The following is a 12,790-nucleotide window of genomic DNA, read 5'->3' as shown; positions in this document are numbered from 1 at the left end:
TTCTTTGAAATGAGAGTTACAGACCTGTAGCTGTGAGGATTTTAAGGGTAGATCATCTTTTCATGGTCTGTAAACAAAACAATGGACTGATTTTATAGTCCTGGGCTCGTATTCACAAAGAATCTTAAGGCTAAAAGTAGCTCCTAACAGGCGAATTTAGGAGCAACTCCTAAAAATAATGGGCGTGTCAGTCGTAACTTTAGGAGTCCTAATTTTTGAAAATAAGAGTTATTCACTAAACATTTTAAGCCTAAAAGTAGCAGCTAAGTCTGGGAGACCTTAGAAGTAGTCCAGAGGACTCCTGACTCGCTAAGACCTGGTAACAGCCGAATGTTTTGAAGACGCTAAATGACAGGGAATTATTAAAACGATGTTGGATGGACCGCGAAGGGACTGAAGTTGTGGTTGAGTTGGTGAGGGACGCAATAACGTCCCCAATCAACTGAAACAATCCAATCCAATCGCTGGAGCAGCACAACAGTTAGATATGGATATTTTTAATATAATAACTGGTGAGCCTGTTGAAAGATGGAAAAATGTTCCTTACCGCATGCTGCCATGTATGTAATCCATCTAATCATCTTTCGAGATTTCGCTCTTCTGATGAGCCTCCTGAAATTGCACCCAAAATGCTGTCAAAACTTTCATTCATAATTCCCAACGCAGCCTCCATAATTCTCGACCGGGAAAAAGGCAGAAAAAAGGTGTGGAAAACACAAAAAACCTTAAGAAAAACAAAAAACAACCCCAAATCACAGAGATGCCGATTTGCACGGGACTAATATTATCAAATGACCTCTGTGTTTGGTGAAATATGGTAGGTAATTTGCGGTGGAATTTTTAAATTGCGGACATTCGCATGGGATTAAGATCACAGACGACCTCCGCAATTATTACAGATTACTGGAGGTCCCCAGGTTATACTAGTCCCGTGCGAATAGGGCTTTTGTCAATCGGAAAAAGTTGCATTCCATCAATACACAAATTGTCTTTGACGCTTGTTACAATATACTGGACATTGTTGCGAAATGGCTCGGATCAACACACGATTCCCGAATTTTAATGGAGAGTGGTTTGACGCAGCTTTTCGAGCAAATGCCGCTTTTATTGGCAATTCACGTTTTTCATCGCAATCTTCTAATTTGTCATTTTTGTCCGAAGCGTTTTTGTTTGGGGGGGGGCACTTCATTCTCCTCATAAATACATTTCTTTATCCAATATCTTTTCATAGGCTTTGTCATGGGCTCGTAGGCAATTTCCTTATTTTCCCTTCATGCATTGCGTAGCCTAAATGACTTTTTTTAATGGGCTGCCCTGTCACTCAACAACCAATCACCGTTGTCACCGCTTCTAAGTGCGTCCTTATAAAATGACATCATCCATAGCAACAGAGAGTTACTTCTAGTTTAGGAGTTCACTGTTTTCACAACTAAAAGTAGGTCTCAGCGGCTTTGTGAATTACTTTTAAGAAACGACTCCTACATAAAAACTTTTAGTCCGATTTAGGAGTACTCCTAACGTTAAGATAAAAGTCTTTGTGAATACGGGCCCTGAAGTAGAGACAGCATTATTCAGCCCAGTTTCACAGCAACACGTGTGACAGACCCACAAATCATCTAATGTTGAAGTCATTAGGAGGTCGAACCACCAGTAAAGAACCAGAACATCCACATGAGGAGAAGATCAGGGTTGGTTTGGTGGTTCATTCAGAGGACTTTCAGACTTTCAAACAGGATTTAACCAGGATTCCAGCAGGTAGTGTAGTTACTGAGTTATAATGAAACCAGGTTTTCCTCCTTTGTCCAAGCAAGTCTTTTTGGTGCCTTTATTTTGGTAGACATGACATGTTTGTCAGTGGTAACTCGACCAGAGAAAGAGACTGTGTTGTTTTCACTGGTAGGTGAGGTCCAACATGAGAGTGACACTGTGGACTGTTGTGTTTGTTAGACAGCTTGGTGTGATACCAGGGTGTATTATTCAAGCACTGTACAACTTCAGTCAGATATAATGAAATAGCAGCTTATTGTCATATTTTATACTCAGATGATGAGGGGTACGCTGAACATCAACAATCAGCTGATGAAGATTTCATTTCAGCTGGTTGACAGAACAAGAGGAGGACCTCAAAGTTTCTCAGTTCTCAGTTCAACTGATTGTATGAAGGTCCGAAATAGTAGAACCTTACATATAATAAAGCAGCTGGAATCAAATAGTTCTGTAATGAAGCTCCTCTGCAGTCAGTAGGAGACTCATATCCTAAACACATCTTCATGTGTGAAGCTCTTCATCACAACTGTGTCTCATGAGTGGAAACACTCCAGACTGTATCATCACATCCTGCTGCAGTTTAACAGTGTGTGACTCCCTCTAGTGGATGTTGTGGAGTATTGTGTTGTCTTTGCTCCAAAGGTTTTTGTACAGAGTTTTGGTGTTTCCTGTCACTGTGGGCTGCAGAGCACAGTAGTACACAGCAGAGTCGGACAGCTGAAGCTTCTGGATCTCCAGAGGAACTGATCTTAAGGTGGGATTCAGTGTGGAGGAAAATCTCTCCTTATATTCGTCCTCTGTGTTCCCCGTACCAACCTTAAAGCGGATCAGAATGAATTTGGGGCTGTTGTCTCCATCCTGTTTGTACCAGAAGAGATAATAATCTGTTGAACTGCTGTTATATTGACAGTCAAGTGTTACTGCCTCTCCTTCAGCAGCAGTCACATCTCCTTCTGGCTGCAGCACGTTGTCTTGTTGTGCTCTGCATTCTGTAAAACAGCAACAAACAGTATCAGTGTGCTGTTAAAGAATCATGTCAGTGTTGGATCCATATCACACAAACAGAGTTGTGTTCATACCGAGACACATAACAGCCAGCAGTACTGAGATGAACAGAGGCTGCATCATATGTGCAGTGTTGAGTAAGTGTGAGCTACAGCAAGTGTAAAGAAGGCTGTGATCTCTGTGTTCAGTCTTCATCAACACTCAGTTGGTGGATTAGAAGGAGGAGCCTGATCACAGTGACAGGGCTCATTCACAGCCCTGTGTTACTCCCAACTGACAACTTTACTGATAATCTTAATTGACATTTTCATATATTTTGGTGCTCTGTAGCAATGCAAATACAGTGAATACTTTCTGATGATTTTGATTAACACGTTAAAGAACAAAAAATTCAGAGTTTAATTAGTTTGTTCAGAGTGTATCTCAACACTTTGAACAATGGAAGCAGCAGATTGTGTCCTGATGAACCACAGGCCACAAAGAGGATTTATTGAGTGAGTCAGTGTCATTGTCTTTGTTTTCATGGTGTGTTGAGTTTGAAGCTTCATCCAGTTGGTTTGTCATTGATGTGGATTTGCTGCTCATGTGAATCCTCCCACAGTGTTTCATGAGCAGCTGTAACCACAGTGACTGTGATAAAACAGGAATTAGCAGAATCCATCTGATATGAAGCTGTGGTTTGAATACCACTTCCCTCCTCTTTGAAGAGTAGTCAGATATCTGTGTTCAGGTTTTTGTACAGCCTCTTCTACACTTTGTATCACTGTGTTTCTAGAGCACAGTAGTAGAGAGCTGTGTCTGCCAGGGTTAGCTCTCTGATGGTCAGTGAGGTTGATCTATCTGATGTTTGAGACTGATATCGATTATCAGGAATATAGTCCAGATGACTCCATGATCCCTCTCCTTTCTTGAGTATAAACTGAGGAGCTTGAAGGTCAGAATGATGTCTGTACCAGTAAAGGAGAACATCATCATCACTTGTCTGATATCGACATGTGAGTTTGACAGATTGTCCTTCTGTTCCACTGACTTCATCTTCTACAGGAGAGATGCTGTCTCCAGCTATTAGTCCTGGAAAAAGTGTAGAAAATGAAGCCATTAGACTAACATTGTTCATGAGGCTGAGAGGAGAAGACAGTGGAAAATATCAAGTGTACAGTGTTACTCTGTGCTCCTTCACAGTCACATACAAACAATATCATTCAATCAACATCCATTTTGTCAATCTGATGAAAACATGAGGAGCATTGACTCTGTCAGAGCAAAGACATGAGAAAAGTGATGAAATCCAGGTTGTGTATATGTGGTTAATGCAGCAGGTTCAACAACACTTAAATTCCTGTTGTGTTCCAAAACTCACCTGTAAAGTGACAGAAGAGTAAAAAGAAGTAAAGCAACATGTCTTTGGATTTATTAAAGCCAGACAGACAGCAGATGAGCAGTGTTCTTCCACTGCAGCACAGTGAGGAAGGAATGATGTCATTGGTTGAGTTGAGGCTAAATGGGCGGGGCCAATCAGCTCTTCACATTATTTATTCACTTCAACTCAACCAATCCATTTCTGTTTGCTGTCACAGCAGCTCTGTGTGGAATCTTTATTGGTTGATGTTTTGTTGTATTTGTCATCAGTCCAGTGACACTGGCTCAGACTGTAATGGGTTCATGGTGTGTGACTCCCTCTAGTGGATATTGTGGAGTATTGTGTTGTCTTTGCTCCAAAGGTTTTTGTACAGAGTTTTGGTGTTTCCTGTCACTGTGGGCTGCAGAGCACAGTAGTACACAGCAGAGTCAGACAGCTGAAGCTTCTGGATCTTCAGAGGAACTGATTTTGAGGTAGAATCCAGTGTGGATGAAAATCTTTCCTTGAACTCATCTGGTGAGTTCCCGTCATCCCGTTGAATGCGGCTCAGTATGAATTTAGGGCTGTTGTTTCCATCCTGTTTGTACCAGAAGAGATAATAACTTGGGTTACTGGTCTCAAATTTGCAGTTCAGTGTAACTGTGTCTCCTTCAGCAGCAATGACATCTTCTGTTGGCTGGATCACTCTGTCTGCTCCTTTACACTCTGAGGAAGAAGAGAACATGCAGAGGAAGAGATGAATCAATAAAGATGATTGATGAAAGGAGAACAATCAGTAGGTTTAAAGAGTTACCTAGCCAGAGAGTCAGAATCAGGATGTTTCTCAGCCAGTGTTTCATGTCTGCAGTGAGAGGGGAGGAGAAAGAGGAAGAACATTGATACTCTGATGGATCTGGGCCTTCACATCATTGGTCCTTCATCTGTATCATCTGTTGAGGAACTCTCTACATTTACATCTCATTTACATTTCATCTGTTCAGCTCAAATGTTCTTCACGATGATTGTAGCGGACCGAACACAGGAATACACAAAGAAACTGAATTCTTTCATCAACATTTTGATGGTTTAATCAAAAGGTTCTTTGTGTCTGTGTTGTGTAAATTTAGAGGATTATATATCCTCTTTTATTCAATCTAGTTAACTTTTGAAAACTTTTTGGCTCGATGCATCTCAACTCTGCAGCCTGTCACTGAAGACAACAAGACCAGAGAACACTGTGTGTCTCCTCTGTGGACTCAGATAGACCTTGTCTGAGCCTGGACTCATCATCCTGAAAAAGTGAGACCAGCTGATTCACTGAACCTACAAGTTCACCTCATCATCAGCTCATCCATCACTTCATGATGAGGTATCTGGACTGCAACACATTCTGGTCTTTAATTCAGCTCAGTTTAAATTTAACCTGTTCTTCCATGTTGTGTGAGTTAAGGAATGTAGACAGTGTGGGGCTAACAGCTCCGAGGGTCCCTGGATTCAGTATTCAGCTGTGTGTGTCAAAGGTTAACAGAAGACAAGGCCACTATAGAGGAATAAAACAGAGTTTGACCATCATGTTAGATTGATTGAGATTTCTAATCTTGTACATTTCTAGAGAAGGATAGAGAGATCATTTATGGTAGCTATGGGATACAAGACCTAAGGAGTAACAGTAACATATTTAGTCATTTATGGAAGATGAGCAGGGAGATAGACCAACTCCTTTTCTAGTCCATTGGACAGATGGACCCTCAACCCAGCAACTGGAAGAAGTGGGCAGGTACAGCAAAAGGGACTTTAAATAGGCCTGCATGAGTAGAGAAGGTGAGGTGGTAATTGGTAGATTCCCTAAGATTGATGATTTGATAGGATTTGTGATAGAGCAGAGGGCGAAGCATTTTGACATTGCTTTCCCATAGATTTGACAATACCAGAAAGCGGCCACCTCTGGCTTGGACGCAGGCTTGAGATCTGTTTCGATAAAGATTGCTCAAGCACTCCACCCAGCCTTGCCTCCACAGAATTCTTTTATCATCAAACTACACGCCGACACCTTTGATGAAGACAGCCCAGAGATGACAGTGACTTATTCAATGGAGGTGGTGTCACTTCTAACGACTGCTTAATAACGTCTCATATATGATAAGAATGGTACAGAGAAGATATTTTTAAGTTTTCCTTCTAAACTGTGGGAAAACATCACATTTAATATTTTCTGTGAAAACAAATGTTCAACAGACATCTAACCAGGATTTGGTGATATAACATTGACATCCAAAATATTTATTCCTAGATGATTTTTGCTTCTATTGACCAGAGTATTGTATTCCCCTTTTTGGGTTTTTGAATCGATTGTGATATTGTTCATTCATTGTTTGATTCATTCTGGTGTTGTTTCACACAATCAAACCAGGATTTAAACCAGTTTAACAGTGTGTGACTCCCTCTAGTGGATGTTGCGGAGTATTGTGTTGTCTTTGCTCCAAAAGTTTTTGTACAGAGTTTTGGTGTTTCCTGTCACTGTGGGCTTCACAGCACAGTAGAACACAGCAGAGTCTGTCACTGCAGCAGAGGAGATCTGCAGATGCATTTTGGTTTTATCATCACTCACTTCAGCAGACAGTCTATTGTTTGTGTCATTCTGTGTTCCCAAGTGAAAGATGAGGAACTCTGGTGGTTTTCCTGGATATTGTCGCTACCAGTAGAACTCATCAGTGCCATCAGCTTGTTTGGAGTATGTGTAGGACAGAGTAACAGTGCTGTCTTCTAAACTGGACTCTTCATTCTTGGCTGGACTGAGTTCTTCACAGCTGACACCTAAAGGAAGATACATCTGTTTTATGCTCTGAAAAAAAACTCAAAAGAAATAAACTGCCGTCAGAAAACATGTGAATTTAACTAAAACAATAATGAAAGCATGATGTAACATACCTGTAATAATAGTGAGAAACATCAGAGACAGCCCATTATAGTCCAGTGACAGCATGTTGAATAAAGGTAATGTTTCTGGTTTGTGTATTGAACTCTGCTGAATATGGAAGTTCCTCTCTCTTCTATAGTTCAGTAACAGCTCAGCTCCTCCCTGAATCTCTCCGTCTCCGCTTAGATCTGTATTTTCACCTCTTCTTCTTCCTCCTGGTTAACAGACTGAAGGCAGCAGTTTGTAACAGCTTTTAGCTGATGGTTTTATTTGTTGGTGATTTCGTTCTGATAGTAGTCACAGACCTGTTGCTGTGAGGATTTTAAGTATGGATAATCTTTTCAGGGTCTGTAAACACAATTATTCAGCCCAGTTTCACAGCAACATGTGTGACAGACCCACATCCTTCTACAGTGTGTGAGTGTGACAGTTTGTCTCACCTGCTGCAAAATGTAAAAATGCATCAAGGGGCAGTAATGTTTAAATCATTAGGAGGACGAGCGACCAGTGCCTACTCCTAATCGGTCACTGTGGTGGGTTGAGGGTCCATCTATCCAATCAACATGAGAAGGAGGTGCTCATCTCCCATAAATGGCTAATCTGTTACTGTCCCTCCTTGGGTCTTGTACTCCAAAATTACCTAAATGATCTCTCTATCCTTTTCTGGAGATGTACACGTTTAGATATCTTCCTCCATCTGATATAGGAGTCAGACTCTGTTTTAGTAGTGGCCTTCTCTCCTGCTCACCTTTGACCCACACACAGCTGAATGCTGCCTCCAAGGTCCCTTGGAGCTGTGACCCACGTATTGTCTACATTCCTTAACTCACACAAGGAGGAACAGGTTAAATTTCAACTGAGTTAAATTAAAGGCCCCGAATGTGTTGCAGTCCAGATACCTCATTGTTGAGAAGGTGTAGTTTGTGTGTCTTTTTGAAACATGTGAAAGTTCTGATGTGATGGGGAATGTCATTTCATAACTGTGGTGGATGTATGAAATAAGGATTTCTGACAATAGTTGTTATTGTATGCAGGGACTGGAATGAGTGCCTGTGAGATTGACCTAGTGAGGCAAACTTATCTCATATCATGTGTCAGGAGAAGTGCAGCAAGTGTTGATGAAGTGTTGTTTTGAATCTGAAAATAAGATGTAATAGCGTGGCTGTGTATATAATCCTGAAAAGTCAAGGCGTTGGAGCGTGTGAGTTCAGTCCAATGGTGAAACCACTTTGGGAGGTTACTGTGGATCATATGAACTCAATAATACAGACGGACTATTGGTTCAGTAACCTCCTTAGTGGTAAGTGACCAGATTGGAAGGCAGTAGGAAATTGTTAAAAAACACAGTTGCGTGTAGCTACATTTCAGAAACAGAGATATAATCTAATCTTATTATACACATAAAGTTTCTGCATCAACTTATTGGTTAGTTTAGAAATGTGCTCACAGTATGTAAGATGTGAAAAAAGTAGCACACCAAGATATTTGTAGGACTTTGTGATGACAAGATCTTGGCTTGCAAAGGTGATAGGATCAGTGAAGTAAATACATTTTCTGGCAGAGTGAAAGTACATTCATCCAGTTCTCTTCACATTGGTGGTCTAATGCTTCTTTTTCAACCAGTCATGTGAGACCTGAAGATCAGACGATAATTTGGAATTTATGACATTTGGATTTCAGTCAGAGAGAAAAATCACAGTATCATCAGCAGACAGTAAACATTTTGAATATTTGCATACTTGAGGGAGATCGTTGATGTTTAAAATAAAAAGTAATGGTCCAAGAATGCTGCCTTGTGGAACACCCATATCACAGACTAAAGGTTGGGATGATGCTCGATCAATTTTGACAACTTGCGACCTGTTTCTCAGATAGGAAGAAAGCATTTCAATCACAAATGAAGACAGTTTAATAGAGTGAAGTTTGTTAAGCAGGATTTGATGGTTCACTGTGTCAAAATCTTCAGGAAAATCACTAAAAAAATTGCTCCAGTGATGTGACCTTTGTTCAGAGAGTCACCTTACATATAACAAACAGCTGGAAACAAACAGTTCTCTGTCATGAAGCTCCTCTGCAGTCAGTAGGAGGAGACTTGTAGGGGTGGGTAAAAATATCGATTCATCAATGCATTGCAATATATTTTTTCTCAATTCAATATCGATTCATAAAATCCTCTGAATCGATTCCGGCAAGCAGCGGCCACCGACCACCCGCTGTCCCTCACAGGACCTCTCAGTCCCCGCCTCCAGCAGCTTGAAGCGCCTCGCCCGCAACCTCGCTTGGGGGTCGGAGGGTGATGCGCCGCGAAAACACCGTTGGAGCTGCGGAGGCAGAAATCGAATCGAATCGTTAGGTTCTTAACAATACCCAGCCCTAGAGACTTGTATGTCAAACTATCTTCATTTGTGAAGGTCTTCATCACAACTGTGTCTCATGGTTTGAAAACACTCCAGACTGTATCATCACATCCTGCTGAAGTTTAACAGTGTGTGACTCCCTCTAGTGGATGTTGTGGAGTATTGTGTTGTCTTTGCTCCAAAGGTTTTTGTACAGAGTTTTGGTGTTTCCTGTCACTGTGGGCTGCAGAGCACAGTAGTACACAGCAGAGTCAGACAGCTGAAGCTTCTGGATCTTCAGAGGAACTGATCTTAAGGTGGGATTCAGTGTGGATGAAAATCTCTCCTTATATTCGTCCTCTGTGTTCCCCGTACCAAACTTGAAGCGGCTCAGTATGAATTTGGGGCTGTTGTCTCCATCCAGTTTGTACCAGAAGAGATAATAATCTGATGAACTGCTGTTATATTGACAGTCAAGTGTTACTGCCTCTCCTTCAGCAGCAGTCACATCAAATCAAATCAAAAATCAAATCAACCTTTATTTATATGGCGCTTTTCATACAGAAAGTATCACAAAGTGCCTTACAGCAGAAAAAGAGAAACAGCAAATAAAATCAGGAGAAGAAGCTTAAAAGAACCCAACCCTCCCACCCCCATAGTCATGCACAGAGACACACACAAATATATACACACTCATACACACACTCACACCTACACACACAGCCACGCAGACACACAGACACACACACTCACACCTACACAAACGCTAGCTGTCACTACAGAGACATGGCTGGGCAGCGAGATCTGAGGCACAGAGGAAGCTTTAGGAAGCTACCTTTGGGGGGCCAACCACACTGGGAGAGATCCCAGTCCAAGGTCGCAGGGAGCCCCACCACAGAGACCACCCCAACCCGGGCAGACAGGAGGCCCCGCACCAAAGTGCAGAGCCCTCTAGTCGCCCAGGCTGGAACCGACCACGGGACAGCACCCCCCGCGGCCAGACCAGAGACAACTCCCAATCTGGCAGGCCCCCCTGAGGAAACACTGGAGATTAAAAACTGATACATCTCCTTCTGGCTGCAGCACGTTGTCTTGTTGTGCTCTGCATTCTGTAAAACAGCAACAAACAGTATCAGTGTGCTGTTAAAGAATCATGTCAGTGTTGGATCCATATCACAGAAACAGAGTTGTGTTCATACCGAGACACATAACAGCCAGCAGCACTGAGATGAACAGAGGCTGCATCATATGTGCAGTGTTGAGTAAGTGTGAGCTACAGCAAGTGTAAAGAAGGTTGTGATCTCTGTGTTCAGTCTTCATCAACACTCAGTTGGTGGATTAGAAGGAGGAGCCTGATCACAGTGACAGGGCTCATTCACAGCCCTGTGTTACTCCCTACTGACAACTTTACACTCTACACATGTTACTGCCACTCTGCTGTCAGAGTACAACTTGTCTTCTGTGTCCTCATCAGAGGACATATGTTCTGTTCAACAACTGCAGACTGCAGATTCACTTTGTTCACTGATAAATAAAAGATAACTGTTGTGAAGCTGCTACGGCCCTTTAATATTTATCATCAGAGAGATTACAAGCAGACTGAGGATGAATATTTGAACAACATTTGACTTTTTATGTCCTTTTCAGAAGGTTTTTCCTTCAACATAAATTGATAGGTTCATATATTTTGCTATTATGCTCTGCAGCCATGAGAGGTCAAATATCAAAAGGTGAATATTTACTGTTGATTCGATTAAAATGTTAATTAACAAACAATTCAGAGTTTAATTAGTTTGTTCAGAGTGTATCTCAACACTTTGAACAATGGAAGCAGCAGATTGTGTCCTGATGAACCACAGGCCACAAAGAGGATTTATTGAGTGATTCAGTGTCATTGTCTTTGTTTTCATGGTGTGTTGAGTTTGAAGCTTCATCCAGTTGGTTTGTCATTGATGTGGATTTGCTGCTCATGTGAATCCTCCCACAGTGTTTCATTAGCAGCTGTAACCACAGTGACTGTGATAAAACAGGAATTAGCAGAATCCATCTGATATGAAGCTGTGGTTTGAATACCACTTCCCTCCTCTTTGAAGAGTAGTCAGATATCTGTGTTCAGGTTTTTGTACAGCCTCTTCTACACTTTGTATCACTGTGTTTCTAGAGCACAGTAGTAGAGAGCTGTGTCTGCCAGGGTTAGCTCTCTGATGGTCAGTGTAGTTGATGTATCTGATGTTTGAGACTGATATCGATTATCAGGAATATAGTCCAGATGACTATATGATCCCTCTCCTTTCCTGAGTATAAACTGAGGGGCTTGAAGGTCAGAATGATGTCTGTACCAGTAAAGGAGAACATCATCATCACTTGTCTGATATCGACATGTGAGTTTGACAGATTGTCCTTCAATCACATTATTTATTCACTTCAACTCAACCAATCCATTTCTGTCTGTTGTCACAGCAGCTCTGTGTGGAATCTTTATTGGTTGATGTTTTGTTGTATTTGTCATCAGTCCAGTGACACTGGCTCAGACTGTAATGGGTTCATGGTGTGTGACTCCCTCTAGTGGATGTTGTGGAGTATTGTGTTGTCTTTGCTCCAAAGGTTTTTGTACAGAGTTTTGGTGTTTCCTGTCACTGTGGGCTGCAGAGCACAGTAGTACACAGCAGAGTCAGACAGCTGAAGCTTCTGGATCTTCAGAGGAACTGAGTTTGAGGTAGAATTCACTTTTGATGAAAATTTCTCCTCTTGTTCCTTCTCTCTGTTCCCTGTACTATACTTAGAGCGGCTCAGTATGAATTTGGGGCTGTTGTTTCCATCCTGTTTGTACCAGAAGAGATAATAATTTGTGTCACTGGTCTCAAAATAGCAGTCCAGTGTAATTGTGTCTCCTTCAGCAGCAATGACATCTCCTGTTGGCTGGATCACTCTGTCTGCTCCTTTACACTCTGAGGAAGAAGAGAACATGCAGAGGAAGAGATGAATCAATAAAGATGATTGATTAAAGGAGAACAATCAGTAGGTTTAAAGAGTTACCTAGCCAGAGAGTCAGAATCAGGATGTTTCTCAGCCAGTGTTTCATGTCTGCAGTGAGAGGGGAGGAGAGAGAGGAAGAACATTGATACTCTGATGGATCTGGGCCTTCACATCATTGGTCCTTCATCTGTATCATCTGTTGAGGAACTCTCTACATTTACATCTCATTTACATTTCATCTGTTCAGCTCAAATGTTCTTCATGATGACTGTAGCGGACTGAACACGGGAGTATACGAAGAAACTAAATTCTTTCATCAACATTTTGATGGTTTAATCAAAAGTCTCTTTGTGCCTGTGTTGTTAATTAACAGGATTCCACTCTGCTGTCTGATGAGTTCTGGTAATAACTTTTAACACAGTGATATAATGAATTGTCAGCACAGCATGA

At 41.6% G+C, this 12,790-nt stretch overlaps 1 long non-coding RNA gene and 1 gene segment (V, D, J or C); both read right to left on the bottom strand.

Annotated features, from left to right (window-relative positions):
- Nucleotides 1-9,260: 9,260 nt before the first annotated feature.
- Nucleotides 9,261-10,642, bottom strand: LOC115572824 (T cell receptor alpha variable 38-2/delta variable 8-like). The segment is given in 4 exon segments: nucleotides 9,261-9,349; nucleotides 9,650-9,872; nucleotides 10,430-10,473; nucleotides 10,564-10,642. Coding segments are annotated over 4 exon segments (405 nt in total).
- A 1,484-nt stretch (nucleotides 10,643-12,126) lies between these two features.
- Nucleotides 12,127-12,444, bottom strand: LOC115572747 (uncharacterized). Its single transcript, XR_003982148.1, has 2 exons — nucleotides 12,401-12,444; nucleotides 12,127-12,312 (listed from the first exon to the last, which is right to left on the bottom strand). It is a non-coding gene; the product is annotated as an uncharacterized LOC115572747 (long non-coding RNA).
- Between the last annotated feature and the right edge of the window lie 346 nt (nucleotides 12,445-12,790).

This window comes from Sparus aurata, chromosome 21, assembly GCF_900880675.1.
Source record: "Sparus aurata chromosome 21, fSpaAur1.1, whole genome shotgun sequence".
NCBI lineage: Eukaryota > Metazoa > Chordata > Actinopteri > Spariformes > Sparidae > Sparus > Sparus aurata.
The sequence above is the reverse complement of the archived record's forward strand: the minus strand, read 5'-3'. Positions and strand labels throughout refer to the sequence as shown.